Consider the following 16657-nt stretch of genomic DNA (forward strand, 5'->3'; position numbering starts at 1 on the left):
ACAGAAAGAGAATAAAAATAAAGTGACAAACAATAGCTAGAAGCCAGTCCTTAAAATTCCATTTCAGGAAATCATGCAATTTTTAAAGATAATAAGGAATTCTTTCATGTACCTCCCCCACTCCCAATATTTAATTATAGCCACATGAAATAAGCTATGGTTTGAGTGAAGGGAGTCCAACTTCTGAATGGGTCAAAGATGCTGAGGATTAGAGGGCAAGACTAAAGTTTTCTTTAGGAATGAGGTTTTTATTTTTTTTCTTTTTGTTTCTGGTGTTTCCAGATATGCAGTGTCTCTGTCTTCCAACCTACCTCCAAATCATCAACCCTTCTTGCACTGAGAACTGAGCCTCTTTAATTCCTGCCCCCAGTCAGAACTCAGTTCCTGACTCTGGAAACAAATTCTCCTCTGAAGTGGAAAGATTCATTAGGAGGAGTTACAGACCAGTAGTTTACCGATTTCAAGTTAAACTGTTGGTTCTATCTTGCACTTCTACACAGTTCCTCAGAGACTAAAGCCTTGTCTTAAACTCAGTTTCCAAAGTGGTTGAATAGTCCTGTCACTGAATTCTTGATACTATTTGAATGACCTTTGTTAGTCAAATTGATTTCAAACACTATTTAGATGGATTTGTTGAGTCCTGAAATCTATTTTGATCTTAAAACCAGTATTTGTTTCCCTACATCTCTCCTGAACTTAGAATTTTTATTTCAGAATATGGCACTATTGGGAGTTCCCTGGTGGCCTAGTGGTTAGGATTCTGCGCTTTCACTGCCATGGGTTCAATCCCTGGTCAAGGAGCTGAGATCTCACAGTGGTGCAGAACAGCCTGTACATGTTGTTGTTGTTTAGTTGTTAAGTCTTGTAAGCCTTTTTTGGGATCCCAGGGACTATAGCCTGCCAGGCCCTCTGTCCATGGGATTTTCCAGGCAAGAAACGCTGGAGTGGGTTGCCATTTCCTTCTCCATGGGATCCTCTCAACCCAGGGATTGAACTGGAGTCTCCTACATCAGCAGGTAGGTCATCACCGAACCACCAGGGAAGCCCTAGTCTGCATATATATATGGCATAAAAATGTTACCAGGACCTCCCAGGTAGCACATTGGTAAAGAGACAAGAGCAAGAGACATAGTTTTGGTCACTGGGTCAGGAAGATCCCCTGGAGGGCATGGCAACCCACTCCAGTATTCCTGCCTGGAAAATTCCACAGTCAGAGGAACCTGGTGGGTCACAATCCATAGGGTCACGAATAGTCGACACGACTAAGTGCCTGAGCATGCACGCACAAAATGTTATCTAGAAACGATCTGTGTGGACCAACATTTTCCACTACTGGAGTCACTGGAAGGATTTGCCGAGCGCTATTCTGGAGTTTCTAAAAGAGATCTTTTTTTAGGCCATTTCATTTCTCATCAGAATAGATCTCCAGCCTCCTGTCTGAGGTGACATGTGACTGCTTGCTGGGATTTACGGGTCTTCGGGACTTTAGGAGCTCCACTTTTCAGAAGCCAGTCTCGTGTTTGGCTTTCTGATTTCAGCCTCTAGATTAGTTTGCTTTTTGCTATATCTGTGTTTCTGAGTCTAGACTCTCTGCTGTTCAATTTTAAAAGAAATCACATGTGTATGGGTGTAGGTTCTTGGCTGCACGGATTGGGGTGAGGGACTCAGTGTCCACCAGATTTGCACACAGATTGTCAACCAATTGTTTTCTTATGTGTGCTGCAGTCCTGCCTTCCTCAGCACCTGGTTCCTTCAGGTCTGAACCACACAGAGGATCCATGAGTCAAGCGTGCCTTATTATAATTGGTGTCTCTCCTCTGTAGGCACTTTATTGTTTTTTAGGGAAAATATAAACTTTTGCTTTTTTAAACTATGAAACAATTTTTAAATTTTTAATATTTTAAAGTTTTTATTGAAATAGAGTTGATTTACAATGTTGTATTAGTTTCAGATATACAGAAAAGTGATTCAGCTATGCATATATATACATATATACACATACACACACATATACATACACACACACATATTTATTGTTTTTTAGATTCTTTTCCAATGTAAGTTATTACAAGATATTGAGTATAGTTCCCTGTGCTGTACAATAGGTCCTTATTAGGCATTTTACACTGTAATTTCTCTTGCTGGCTAAGTCAAACTTCTTAAAATGAATTAAGATTTCTTGTCTGCTATGAATTATTTCTTATTCTGTCTTTTTCTTGGGTGACGGTGGTGATGGAGATTTATGTCTTCAAAATCTTTTTTGTGGAATTTCAAGTGGAAGAAAAGACAAATGCTTGTGGTCAATCTGCCACATTTAATCTGCACTCCAAGAGTGATTTTAGACCTTATTCTCTATGCTAGGTTTCCCAAAATGTGTTTACTGAGGTGTTAATAGTTATTATTAAAAAAAGAAAAGTGGTCTGTGGTCAACATTTTGGGAGAAATTGGGTCAAACTAAGCTAAACAGTTTCTTTGCTTGTAAGGGTTATTGGGATCATTTAATATACTAATATTATTTAAGAATCCTTAAAGTGGTAGTATTTCCCAAACCGCAGCTCTTGCTTTCACCAGACTAGAACACTAAGACCTAAAGTAAGAAAAATGTTAATCAAAGCAGTCCAAAGTCCATCTCAGCCTGGCACTTAAAGGTTTATAGTTAAACCTCCAGAAATGAGTGTTCACTGCATATAACATGAAATGAAATAGTGATGGGTCAGCATCTCTTTCTAAGGCCTACCAACATTCGATGTTCCAGGACTACAGAGGCCAGATGGCTGCCTCCTGGGTCATCATACCAGGGCAACATAGTGACTGACACTTTTCTGTGTTTATCCTCCATTTAATTATCCTTCTTCAGAGAAACACCCTGATGTTATTGGTGTTACTACCACTCAATATGGAGTACTCCCTATGGAAGAGCATTTTGTACCAAGCCATGTCAGGAAAGGCTGAGCTCCATTATGGCTAATGAGCTCATTCTCACCACATACCAATCTTTAATCGACAACTAGAAAAAGCTAGACTTCACTTGCAGATGGACTTGAACATCCTTTGTTTTAAGGAGAAAGGGCTCTCTAGAATTATGTTCTTAAAAAAAAAAAAAGGTGTAGGAATGGTAGATAGTAAAAGCGTCTTTGACTTATCTTTACCTTTAGAGATACTGAAAGATTTTACATGATACTGTTAGATTTGAAGTATAGAAACATTAACACTTGGTGGCGGCAGGAAAGATGTATTCAAGTAGCTGAAAGTGAAGGTTCCAAGAGTAAGATATTGTAATAGTCTGGGGCAAATGAAAGATAGGGAAGAAGACCTTCCATCTCCCTCGTTCACTGACCAGCCTTTTCCAACTATTAACCAGCGTCCTTGACCTAGTCCTCTCCCACATTATCAGTGGCCTTCCTCCAATAATCCCATTTTCTCCTGTATTCTTCTTTTTTTCTTTCTTTTGTTTCTTTCTCTCTCTCTCTTTTTTTTTGCCATGCTGCACACCATATGGGATCTTAGTTCCCCGCTGGCCAGGGACCAAACCTGTGCCACCTGCAGTGGAAATGTGGAGTCTTTTTTTTTTTTTTTTAATTTTTAAAATTAATTTTGGGATGTACTGGGTCTTCGTTGCTGGGTGGGTTTTCTATAGTTGCTGCAAGTGAGGGCTCCACTTGGTTGCAGTGTGTGGGCTTCCCATAGCGGAGGCTTCCCTGGTGGAGCAAAGGCTCTAGAGTGATCTGGCTTCAGTAGTTATGGCTTCTGGGCTCTAGAGCAGAGCTCAGTAGTTGCAGCGCACTGCATTAGTTGCCCCTCGGCACAAGGGATCCTCCTGGACCTGAGATCAATCCCATGTCTCCTGCATTGGCAGGCGGATTCTTTACCACTGAGTCACCAGGGAATCCCTGATATGTGGAGTCTTGACCATTGGCCCACCAGGAAAGTGTCCCTCCTCCTGTATTCTCAATGTATCCCTTAGTATTGATTAGTTCCTCTCTGCCCATAAACATGGCCAAAATTGTTCCTCCTCAAAATTGCCCCTAGACTGATTACTTTTTAAAATCCAGTGTCTTTCCCTCTTTCTTATTGTTATTTGCTGAAAGGTTTTACTTTTTCTCATTTCTTAAACCTCTTCATTCCTGCCCTCCATATTTTACTGAAACTACTCTTAATTTGGTAAGAAAGGACCTTCTTAATGCCAAAATCAATGACTTTCAAAGTCCCTGTCTTAACAAGATATCTATTACACTGGACAACATTAACCCTATTCAATCTCTCCTTATATATTTTCACTTTTCGGCTTTCCATGGCACCCCAGTCTACCGGAGATTTCCTCTAACAGTTTATTCTCTAAATTCAAATGCTCCCATTTCTCTAAACTTTGCTTAAATATTGGTGTCTTCAAGAGTTGCTTCTTCAGCTCTCCCTACTCTACTCACCCTCTTTGTATGATCTATGTTCACAGTTTTGATCATTACCTATTTTTTGAGGACTTAAAATTTCTTTCTCTAGCCCCATCCTGCCCCTCAAGCTTCAGATGTGTATCTCCAACCACCGACTAGGGACCTCCACCCAGATGTCCTACATGCATCTTGAACATGACATGTTCAAAACGGAATTAATCATTGTTTCCCTAAGCCCCATACCTTCTCAACTATTCTCTGTCTCAGTTGCTGATTCAGTTCTCGAATCCGTCAGCCAAGTTAGGAATCATCTTTGATTCTTCCTACTCCCTCATGCCACTCATAAGATTTACAGATATTTTTTAAAAAACAGGGTTTCTATTGTCTGCTTCTCTCTTATCACTGCATCTCTGTCTGGGTTTGGGTGAGCCTTTATCATCTCTCACCTGGCTTTTTAAAAAGTCTACTTTCTCTCCCTGATTTAGTCCTTTTGAAATCTTTCCTCTTCACAGTTATCAGACTTACCTATTTGAAATAAAGATATGACCATTTCATTTCTCACCAAAACCTTTCATTGACTCTCTATCACCTATAGGATAAGTCTAAACTCTTATCATAATCTGGCCATGAACTTTTCCCAGTCCCCTTTTATAACCAGTGTTCTACAATATACAGAATTGCTTGTGGTTTCCTGAGAACAGCAGGCTATTTCAAAGCTACTTTGGTTCACACTGTCTTAAGGGGTATGAATTATTCCTTCTGCTATTACTTTATTACCTTTACTAGAGCACATGCATCCTTTAATAATAAACTAGGACAGTTTATAAGAAGAGGGTTACTCAATCTTCAGAGTGGATTAGGTACCTCTTCTTGGTGGTACTACAATACTCTATTTATATCTCCCTCTCTTTTTTTAGGTCTTTATGGAATTTGTTACAATATTGATTCTGTTTTATGTTTTGGTTTTTTTGCCCCAAGGCATGTGGGATCCCCAACCAGGGATCTAACCTGCACCCCCTGCAATAGAAGGTGAAGTCTTAACCAATGGACTACCAGGGAATTCTCTATATCTCTTTAACATACAGTTTCATAACACAGGCTTTTATGCCTGGCTCTCTGACTACAACATGTTGATGATAGAAAGTATCATATTTATTTTTGCATTACCACTGCTTAGCTCAAGAACTGGACTCATCTAAATGATTAAGATAAAGAATAAACAAGTCAAGGCAATTGGAACATAGTACAGGGGAAAGAAGGAAGAATATTTAGGAGATAAATAGGATTTGGTAACTAGCTAGATAAGGAGGAATCAAGGATGGCCATAGCTTGTAAATGACAGTAAATAAATACAGGAATACAAGAGAAGAAGAGAGCCTCAAGGGAAGAATTAATTCTAAATTTGGAAACATGTCAAGTTTGAGATGCTCATGGGAATTCTACAAAATATTTTCCTACTTTATTGATAGCAGTGAGTACAGTGCTTACACAAACACTCAAAATTTGTTGAATTAGATTTCCATTATTAATTTGTTAAAAGTATCCATGATGATAGTTAAATTTTTGGATCTACTATATAAGATAATTATATTTGAATGAGTTATCTTTTCTTGAAAAGTCAGTATTTCAGGTTTTTAGCTAGATGAATTTAAAGATGTTTTTCTTCATTGTGCTCATGCTAAACTTTGAAAGTTTGAAGGAAAAAGAGAAAAACTTTAGGTCCAAAATACAGAAGGAAAACCTTTATAGGTCAGATAAGCTTTTGTTAACTTAATTAAGATTAAATAGTAATAGGAAATCATCTCTGTCCCAGAACTGAAAACCTCTTCTTCCCAAGGTGCTAGAATCAAAGGAAACCTGTTGATGTTAGAGCTGGGCAGTGATGCTGGAGTGTTTGGGTATTTTGTTTTGTTTTGGGCTTGACTGATTCAAAAGCTAGAACTACATCTGCCAGAAAAGACAGACATCACAGAAAGTCTGTACAACTGGTTAGACTAACTAATTATCACATAACAACTGGTTGTGGATTTGCCCCTTCTGCAGCCAGGTGAGGGCTGGTAATAATTTTGCATCCTTTCCAAGTTTTAGCTCACTCATAGTTGATGTTTGCCACATAACTAAAGGCACCATCCAAAACCACTCTTGGGCAAGAGCTACCTGGATCCTGTTTGTTGTCCTGTATAAACACTGGGAAAACAAAATTCCATTTCTACCCATGAAGAGAAACACCTGCTTTTCTAATCAGCAGGAACATTTTAGTCAAAATTGATGCATACCAGTTGGGAAATTGTTTATAGATTCATGATGGCAACACACCCTCTCTTGCTGCTCTGACAGATGAAAGAGACACCCCGAGACCTTTAATCTCACCTATGGCGACAGGGGCCCACTGGAGCAGGTTTGTTATGTCTATGATAGAATTCTCACCACAAATCAAAGAGAACACACCAAGATCTTACACTGATGATTACAGCAATCCTTCTCAGGTCTCTGTGAATCTATAGTGGGAATGGTTTCATTGAACACCAAAAGATACAAGGCTCCCAAACTCAAATTTTTTTTGCTCCAGTACGGCAGATCTTAGTTATTGCTTTTATTGTACAACAAATTCCTCTGCCAGTCCCTGAGTCGAGCACAGAGGAAAATGTGGTTGTTATTAACGAATTTCTGCCCTTTAATGTTTTGTATGAGACCAATAATCTTCATTTTCCCAGCTTGCTACATTAATCATCAAACTATCCTTTTTTGCAAAATGCTTTAGATATTCTTGGTTGTTTAAAATAAGGCTAACAGTGATTTAAGATGTTGGGTGACAGTTTAGAAAGCTTATAAAACACTCAGTGTCAGCACTGGAGACTTCCTGAGGTACAAGTGGTACAAATTGTTCAAGAGTTAAGCAACAATTAGGCCTCTGTGATGAATGACTTTAGAGACTTTGTGATGAAGGGAGTCAGTTGAGAAAGATGATCTTATCAGTTCTATGTTGTAACTGGAAAGGCAAAGGCTCCCACAAATATTTCAGCTCCAACATGAAAACATCAAAATGGGTAACACTGCTCCAGAATCAACAGAGAATATTTGGGTGATATGTATATACCTTACCATCAAGATGGCACACATTAGAAATAAGGATTAATAAAAAATAATTTGTATATAATAATTGTACACAAAAATTATAAAATCAGATGGGTGAAGTAATTTTCCCTGACATGCTTAACTCATGATTATGAAAATTAGGAATTTTTAACAAGTAATATTTATAAGCCAATATTCTAGTTCTGATGACTCAAAGAGCTTTACTGTAGTTTGCAAATTCCATGACTCTCCCTGTCAACTGGTTGATTCTATGGCAGAAGATATATATAATGCAATCATGTGGGAAAGGCATCTTCTGTTTTTATTATTTATTTATTGGCCACACCATGTGGCTTGTGGGATTTTAGTTCCCAATCAGTGATTGAACCTGGGCCTTTGGCAGTGAGAAGGTAGAGCCTTAACCACTGGACCGTGGGGGAATTCCTGCATCTTCTGGTTTTTAATTGGAGCCATGTGAGAAATCACTGGAAGATTTCTCTTTTTAGACTTCCAGAGCACTGAAGCTGAAAAAAAGAAAAACAGATACCCTCCCCCAAAATACTAACTGAAGACACATTATGTAAAAATAAATAAATAAACCTTTTCTAAATGAGGGAAAAAACCCAATCTGTATGTTGTTTTTCAAAGTCCCCAGTTTCTGTGGGTTGACAACCTTTGGCTTGCTTTTGCAGCCAACTCTGATACGGGGCTGGATCAGCTGCAAGTTCCCTGTTTCTTCCTCTTTCAAGCTGCCTGCTCTTGTGTTTCTCAGTCTTGACCTCTTGCAAATAGGATAGGCCCCAGAAGGATATTTTCTTATGGAAGAATTAAGTAAATATACAGTATCCTGCAGCTTAAAATCTATTCTGCAATGGCATGGTCGAGCTTCAAGTTGCTAAAATCTAAACTTGAAATGCCATGCTTTCTATTGTTGGTGCAGCCTCTCGCCTCTCTTGAGATACAGTTCTATATACCACACAAAAGTGTAACATGACTCCATTAGCAGAATGTACAGAAGAACCAATGCGGAGTCAATAACTTTTGGATATTCATAAAAATCTGAGGATCAAGATGGATTACAGCAGTCACCTTGGGGCTGAAAAAGAGGATCAGAAGAAACCTTTAGACTTGTCCTCTCACTCATGACTGCACTCTGGTTTACAAAGGGACACAAGAAAGAATAACTGAATCGGTATCTGAGAGGATGATCAACCAAGGCAATCTCCATTGCAGTTTCCGCTGACACTCCTGAGATCTAGAGACAACAGGAGCCAAGTAAGCTCATCATCGAAAGCAATGTAGTGGTAATGTGTGCAAAACTTGCCAAAATGTGGATAAAATTCAGCTCAGCAAACCCTTGTCTGATTTAGAGCTGGGCAAAGAAGAATAAGGAAGAGAAAGAGTTTCTATGAAGGACGTTCTTAAACTTTGTGATCTTTCTCCATCTTGGGAGGTTGTTTCATTCCTGCTTTAAGCTAAGTGAGACGGGACTTCAACACACCAACTTTGAGAGGTAGACATGTGTCCTCTGGGGACTGGGAGCACGAGAACTGGTATGAGACATGATGCTATAGATCAGCTTTGAAGTGGCAGAGAGTGAGACAGCAAGGGTGAGAGTGAGAGCTAGAGAGAGAAAGAGAGGAACAAAAGGCAGGGCTGCACTGGGAGCTCATGATATGTCTGGTAACAGCACAGCAAGGATGAATGAGTGTTTCTTGTGGACAACACGGGGGCAACTGAGTGTAGCAAGCCCAGGGTCATGCTGTATACTTTCCAAGAGGATGCCTGGAGAAGCAATGTGACCCGCAAACAGGAAGATGGACAATTGGAAGCCAAGGGGCTAAGGAAGGAATACAGCTCTAAGGGAAGTATTCCTCGGTCAAAGAAGCTATTATCAGAGGGCCCAGTAGGGGTGTCTTCAAGGAAGCCCAGAAGAGCACTCTAGACAGAAAGAATTAGCATGCTATACCCAGAAAGTACATTCATGGATTAGGCTTATGCCCCTCAAGTAAGCCTTTTGTTGCCCTTAACATCGCCCTAACCTGACCCAAGGGCTTATTCAGTGGCTCAGCAGTAAAGAATCTGCCTGCAGTGTAGGACACTTGGGTTGGATTCCTGGGTCAGGAAGATCCCCTGGAGAAGAGCATGGCAACCCACTCCATTATTCTTGCCTGGAGAATCCCAAGAACAGAGGAACCTGGTGGGCTACAGTCCATAGGTTCACAAAGAGCTGGACACGACTGAAGTGACTTAGCGTGCATGCATGCAGGCATACAACCTGACCCAATGGAGAAAGGGATGGAAGAGGAAGAGAGGCAAAGCATGATGTAGAAATAGGAAAGAAGCCTCCTGCACCCTCTCTCTTACTTTCGGCTTTTGAGACTGAGGTGAGGCTGAGCTAGGGGAAAGAAGTCACTTCATGTGGTTATAACACAGGTCTGGGCAATTTTAGTACTGAAGTGAGAGTCTTCTTATGCCTGAATGTGACTGAAGTCCTATTATTATCCAAAAGTGGCATTAAAATTATGAGAGCAACAAGAGTTTACACAAGGGTAGGGAGGAAATAATGCACAGAGTTTGAAAGAATGGGATGGGGGAGCAAGGAAGAAAAAATATCTTCTGCTAACATTTTATCAGCTAAGACTATTTAATCACTAGCTACAAATAAAATCAATTTTACCATGAGGAACAAAAAACTTTTCAAAACACAGGCTCTTCTGTTAATGCATTGGATAAACCAATGGAGGAAGGTAATCTAGCCATTAGCAATTAAATTGCCTTGTTTTCAATCTGTCTCCACTAAAGACATCTCCCACTTTCTGTGGACAGAATTTCTGATGGGAAGGCTCAGAGTCGACTAGAAAAGGCAAGTGTTCTCCATCTTCCTGCTTATGTTGGCCAGTGATTCTAGTCTTCAGGTGTCTACATAAACACTAATTACTTTAACACTTCATTTTGTAGAGCCTCAAGTTGTGACTACTATTTGATTTGGCTGAGTGATGATGAATACATTATTTAGTCTCCTCCGGACATAGTTTCTTTGATGAAAAATAAGATTGACGATGCAAAATAAGATTGATGATGCAATTAAAGATGCAATGAGAAATTTTAAAAAGTCAAAAGCTACAAAAATCAGAAAGCCAGCATAAATACCTCATGGAAATGACACCCGCACGTCCCCTGCAAAAACTCTTTGTGTCGCCCCATGGTTATAGAAAATGTGTCAACCACTTCATAGCCATATTTTTTAGCAGCTTCCAGGATAATCAAATTTTTTTTCCATAAATTCTGAACTTCACTCTGTATTGGAAAAGAGAAGAGAGAATTTTGATTAAAAGGACTGTTTTATGATTTAATAACTCAAGTTGAAACCACATAAAAGTCATCTTTTTTATAGATTGATCTTATTATAAGACAAAGAATGAATTTCTTTAAGATGTGTTCTAATTTTTTCAAAATATAAATATTTGTGCATATATAAAACAACAATACATCAATGTCTATAGTGGCACAGTTCAGAACTGTTTCTTCTATGAAAAGTGGTTAGGTTTGCTGTCCACAGAGATCCACTGACGTATCTAAAATTCTCAATTTAAAAACCCAGACTTGAAAATCACAAATTCTATCTCTATCTATTTGAATTCTGCATTTGAATATTAATTAGTATTTGTTTTGCGCTCAGCTTTGTGCTGAAGGACAGGTATACAATGGCAAATAAACCACAGTGCCTATTCTTAAGACAGGGCATTCAAACAGGAGAAACAAATATGTAAATATTTATTGAGTCCTTTATTGGAGGGAAATATACCAGACTCTGGGCTTAGCTGATGGCTCAGTGGTAAAGAATCCGCCTGTAATGTGGGAGACGCCGGAGATGTGGGTTCGATCCCTGGGTCAGGAAGATCCCCTAGAGGAGGGCATGGCAACCCACTCCAGGATTCTTGTTCACAGAATCCCATGGACAGAGGAGCCTGGCGGTCTACAGTCCAAAGGGTCACAAAACAACTGAGCTCCCGCACACAAACCAGACTCTGGCTTGGGAGAGAAAGGGGAACAGCTCTGCAGGGGCATGGCAGACTTCAAGAGGGCTTCCTGAGCAAAATGAGGTTTGCTGTTGGCTTCTGGGAGCCCCAGAAGTAAGTGAAGTCTCCATCTGCTGCTTTTGTAAGTCATATTCCTCCCTCCCTCCCCAACCATGCTCAAGGCATTGATGAAGATCAGCAGAGGTTCTAGTTTAGGTCCACTGTTGAGAAGACGGACTCCTCCACTAAGTATATGGCTCCAGGATTTCTCATCAGCTTGACCAGGGCTTTCTCAGACTTAGCTGTAGTCTGAGATTCTTGCTACCTAATCCACCCTTCTTCCACTCCCTTCGTATCAGACACATTACAGCCAAACATAGTTCCCAGTACATAGTGGATGCTCAAGAAATATTTGGTTAAAAAAAAAAAAAAAAAAAGAAATATTTGGTGTAAGACTGAGTAGATATGCATTGGGTGATGTGGTCTGAAACTCTTCCCACCTACTCCTGCCCCCTCCCTTTTATTCTTCTCAGACGTTCTTTCCAATAAATCCCCTTATCTGGTTGATCCTGTCCTGGTGTCTGTCTCTTTGAGAACCCATACTGCCATGGGGAGGGAATTGTACTCCCTCTTCCTTTTCTAAAGATCAAAAAAAAGTTTTTTTTTATTTTCAAGGTAGAAAAGCAAATAATTATTTGCATTTGTTAATCCAACTACAAGATAAAAGAAGCAGTACAAAGGTGTCTAATTTTCTGTCTTTCCTGTGATGGCACACCTATTTCAGTGACATTCAAAGAAGAGTGTTTCTCCCCAGATGAATGTAGTGAATAGAGAAGGATCATAAAGGAGAAATCTGGAGGAAAAGGAACAGATGGGAAACAGTCTGTGTCATTACCTGAAAAATACTGCTCAAGGTGCTCAATAACGTTTGTGAAGTTTTTTCTTGTCTGGTTACAAGTACCCTCTCAGCTTTAAGGTGCCCAGTTATAAAAAGTAGAAGATACTTTGAAGTAAGTGGTTTCTAGAGAAAGGTCAGTTCTCTGAGAAAGAGACTTTGAGCCAGAAACTGGCATGCAGGGGGCCAGCAGGAGGTCCCCTCCCTCCTTGGGATCAACACCTCCAAGGGAGTGAGGTAGAGACAGAAGTTGAGCTGCAATATTGTTGCAACACAGGCTTTTGCTGATCCCACCAGAAGTTCTAGAGCTGGGAAAGCATTTCTGAGATGGTCCAGATTTAGAAAAGGGGGCTGAGTTCTGACTGAGGCTCTGCCCAAAAGGAAGAAGAGGCTTTCTGAGAGTCTCCTGTGTGCTGAGATTTGTGGTTTGCATTTGGGGACCAGAATGAGCAGTGCAGACGTCCCTCCCCTACCCCATCCTTGCTCCCACTGAGATTAGACTAGAAGGGGGGGGGGGGGGGCAGACAAGCAAGCACAGGATCTGCTGAGGGACACAGACAAGGACATCAGACAGTTTCAGGAGCTCGTGGCAGGAACAGCCTATTGAGTCCAGGGTCTTTCCAGTCCAGAAGTCCTCAATTAGATTTCCTCAGAGGAAACTGCACTTAAACTAACACTGGAAGGGCAAACAAAAGTTCCCCTTGGTGGTGGAGAGTGGGCTCCAAGAAGAGGGAACGGTAGCTTTAAAGATCTGGGGGTGACTGAGAGCTAGGTGTGCTTGAGGAGCCGAAACACTCAGTAGTGGAGTGAGTGCACGTGTGTGTGTGCACGTGTGTGTGTACATGTGAGTACACATGGGCGCATATGCACTGGACGCAAGGATCAAGTCTACCTAGGAAGGTGGAGGCCGCATCCTGAATGGCCACGATGAGGACGATGAATGCCAGCGTCTGATGACGAGTTCAGGTTTCTTTTCTGCCTCCACTTACCACCATAATTTTCTCTTTTGTTTTATCATTTCCCCTCCTCTTCTTCCTTCCTTTCATCTTCGCCAAGTCTGCAAAACTGATGAGCACCATCGAAGCCCTGATGGCAGGCACCATGGTTCATAGTATCTGGCATACAGTAAGTGTCAAAGATCTGTTTGCTGAGATGAGTTCATTCTAAATCTACCTGGAGGCATCATAGGTCCTCCAGTTCTGGATGAGAGGCCACAATCAAGGAAGCAAAGTGGAGCTACCAGAGTCCTCAAGTATGGAACTGCAAACATGACCTGCAGACCTCAAATAACATTAAAGGAGATTCAACTCATAACCCAAAGAAGAAATGATCAAAAGACCTTCTTCTAATCCCTGACTGTCTCAAACCCTTCAGCTACCCCAGATGCCAAATGTCTCAACTCATTTTACATGACCTCAACCCCACCTGACTTCAAGAAGCTGAATTTGGTGGTTTTACTTTGACCACTTTCTACTATTTCTCATACTTTGGCATCACAGATCTGGTGGCCAGGAAAATAAAGTTTTGAGAAAGGAGAGGGGTATCTTGTGATGTGTGCTGGAGAAAGCTAGGAGCACTTGTAAATGACACAAAAATAAATCTCACTTGGTTGACGCAGTCAATGGACAGCTTCCTGTCTCCCCAATTCCCAGTGCTTCCTGAGCTCCTCCTGAGCAACTGTACACAATCCGGGCTGCCTGTGAGCTCTCCTAGCTGAGCAAGAGCAGCTGGTTCTCTTACCTACAGATGGTGTCTTTCTTTAATGAGACTTGTACTTAGTGTTGAGACTACCGATTTACTGTCTTCTATGAGAACTGATCAGAGACCTCGACTCCTTTCATTTACAAACATCCAACCTGAGGCAAAATGAATGATACTACTTCAAAGACGAATTCTGAAAGCAATCGGTCAGAAATCCTCTTTCCCAAAGCCACTCTTTTCCAAATTACTCACTGATACTGATAATTTCCTATGTGATTTTAGCAGGAGTCTTTACAGTGTCTGAAACATGAATGAGGGAAGAGGATATTTACAACATAAGCCCTCTCATCTAACCCTCAGGTTTTTACTTTTTCAAACTCTGGTCCAACTTTCTTCTTTATGAATCCAAAGCATTATTTATGGGCTGGTGTCCCCTTATGTTTCCCTTATGGGATACAATGGAAACAGTGAGAGACTTTATTTTGGGGGGCTCCAGAATCACTGCAGATGGTGACTGCAGCCATGAAATCAAAAGATGCTTACTCCTTGGAAGAAAAGTTATGACCAACCTAGACAGCATATTAAAAGCAGAGACATTACTTTGTCAACAAAGGTCCATCTAGTCAAAGCCATGGTTTATCCAGTAGTCATGTATGGATATGAGAGTTGGACTATAAAGAAAGCTGAGTGCAGAAGAATTGATGCTTTTGAACTATGGTGTTGGAGAAGACTCTTGAGTGTCCCTTGGACTGCAAGGAGATCCAACCAGTCCATCCTAAAGGAAATCAGTCCTTAATATTCATTGGAAGGACTGATGCTGAAGCTGAAACTCCAATACTTTGGCCACCTGATGCGAAGCTGACTCATTTGAAAAGACCCTGATGCTGGGAAAGATTGAAGGTGGGAGAAGAAGAGGATGACAGAGGATGAGATGGTTGGATGGCATCACTGACATGGTGGACATGAGTTTGAGCAAGCTCCAGGAGTCGGTGATGGACAGGGAAGCCTGGCATGCTGTAGTCCATGGGGTCGCAAAGAGTCGGACACAACTGAGTGACTGAACTGAACTGGCCCCTTATTTCCAGGAATCATTATAACTGATTTGAAATCATAATCCTTAAGTGTACCATCTCCTTTTAATTTTATGAAAGTTGTTGAAGGTTATACAGTGCCTTTTGGGTCCTTTTTCAGACACCAGCAAGGATCCTTACAGGAACCATGAAGTTCACACAGCCTGGAAAATATGGATTTACCTGGGTTAAGAAGTGTACTCCATCCACTGGCAAATGAAATCCAATTCCCAACGTTTTGATGATCACAAGGATATTGAGTAAGTTTTCCCTGTGAAATAAGCAGATCTCAAGTCATAAACTCTGATGACATTTCTAGATGTCCGTATTTACACAAGCAAGTGGAACGGAATTCCTTTAGAATGTGATAATTGCCATGTAGGACTAAATTCTCATTTTGTAGATTTGATGTACCTTAGTGCTTTTGTGTGTGTGTTTGTGGATAGAGTTTTATATGTCAGTGGGCATGTTTTGGTTTGGATGCTGAAGAGCCATGTTGCAATACAATACAAAAGTATTTTTGAAACATTTAAAACTAGACTTGAACTGCTGGATTCTAAATTACAAGTTATTCTTTATATAAAATCTTGGTAAAATTCACTCACATCAAGAGTAAATTTTTTTTATTTAGAATACAAATGATAATTATTGTTGCAGGAATTTACCTCTTTAAAACCTTGTGAATAATTTGCAGATGATTGGAATTAAGCCACTGAACACCACCAACAACCAATACAGTCTGACTGGTATTCTCCAGGGGACCTGATCTGAAATCCAGAAAGAAAAACAACACGTGTTGCCTTGAAACAGATGGTAAACATTTTAACAGCACTGCCTCACATTTCATTGAACCCTAGCTGGCATCCTGATCACAAGACCTCCTTATCATTTCTACCTCGTTTTCAGCCATATTATTAATACTTGGTATTTAAACTTTTCAGCACATCTGATACACAGCAAACAATCATGACTACTAGTAAAACATCAGTACATTGTGGTATGGTTTCGTTCAAAACTGCTCCATTGTACCTTTGCAAGAGATGTTCAAGGGCTTTTTCAAATGTTGGTCTCAATGAAGGGCTCATCCAAAACTGGGGATAGTAGGAATAACTGATCAAGGTCTTTCCTCCATTGACATTGTGGTAGAATTTAGTGCCATGCACCTTCTGCCATTCCTTCAGGGTTTCATTCAATCTTTCAATCAGATAGTACATTATCCCTCTGTTGGTTGAATCTCCAATAAAAAGAATCTACAAGTTAAAAAAAATTTTGCTTTCAAATCTGACATGTATAAGATATAGAAGACAATATAAAATAAGTAACCTGATGAAAACAGAGACATACATCCAATTGCAGGACAGCCCTTTAAACTCTTAGAAACGACATTAATTCTTCTCTCCCAAACCTGTTCATTTTCCCTTTCCATGTTCCTAGTAATGACATCATCCACTGATCCACTAACTCATGTTTAAAGCTCTTTGCTTTCTTTATGCTATCTTTAATTTC

The 16657-nt window shown here is 40.3% G+C and overlaps 1 protein-coding gene across 2 annotated transcripts in view; it reads right to left on the reverse strand.

Moving 5' to 3' along the window:
- The window catches only part of CPED1 (cadherin like and PC-esterase domain containing 1), a 305552-nt gene that overhangs the window by 9733 nt on the left and 279162 nt on the right, over positions 1 to 16657 (reverse strand). For both annotated transcript variants that reach the window (XM_070466510.1, XM_070466514.1), the window contains 4 exons: positions 16181 to 16401; positions 15817 to 15918; positions 15335 to 15422; positions 10617 to 10763 (listed from right to left, as the gene is read on the reverse strand). In XM_070466510.1, coding sequence (XP_070322611.1) covers positions 10617 to 10763; positions 15335 to 15422; positions 15817 to 15918; positions 16181 to 16401 — 558 coding nt within the window. The remainder of the gene's footprint in view (positions 1 to 10616; positions 10764 to 15334; positions 15423 to 15816; positions 15919 to 16180; positions 16402 to 16657) is intronic.

This window comes from Odocoileus virginianus, chromosome 1 (genome assembly GCF_023699985.2).
Source record: "Odocoileus virginianus isolate 20LAN1187 ecotype Illinois chromosome 1, Ovbor_1.2, whole genome shotgun sequence".
NCBI lineage: Eukaryota > Metazoa > Chordata > Mammalia > Artiodactyla > Cervidae > Odocoileus > Odocoileus virginianus.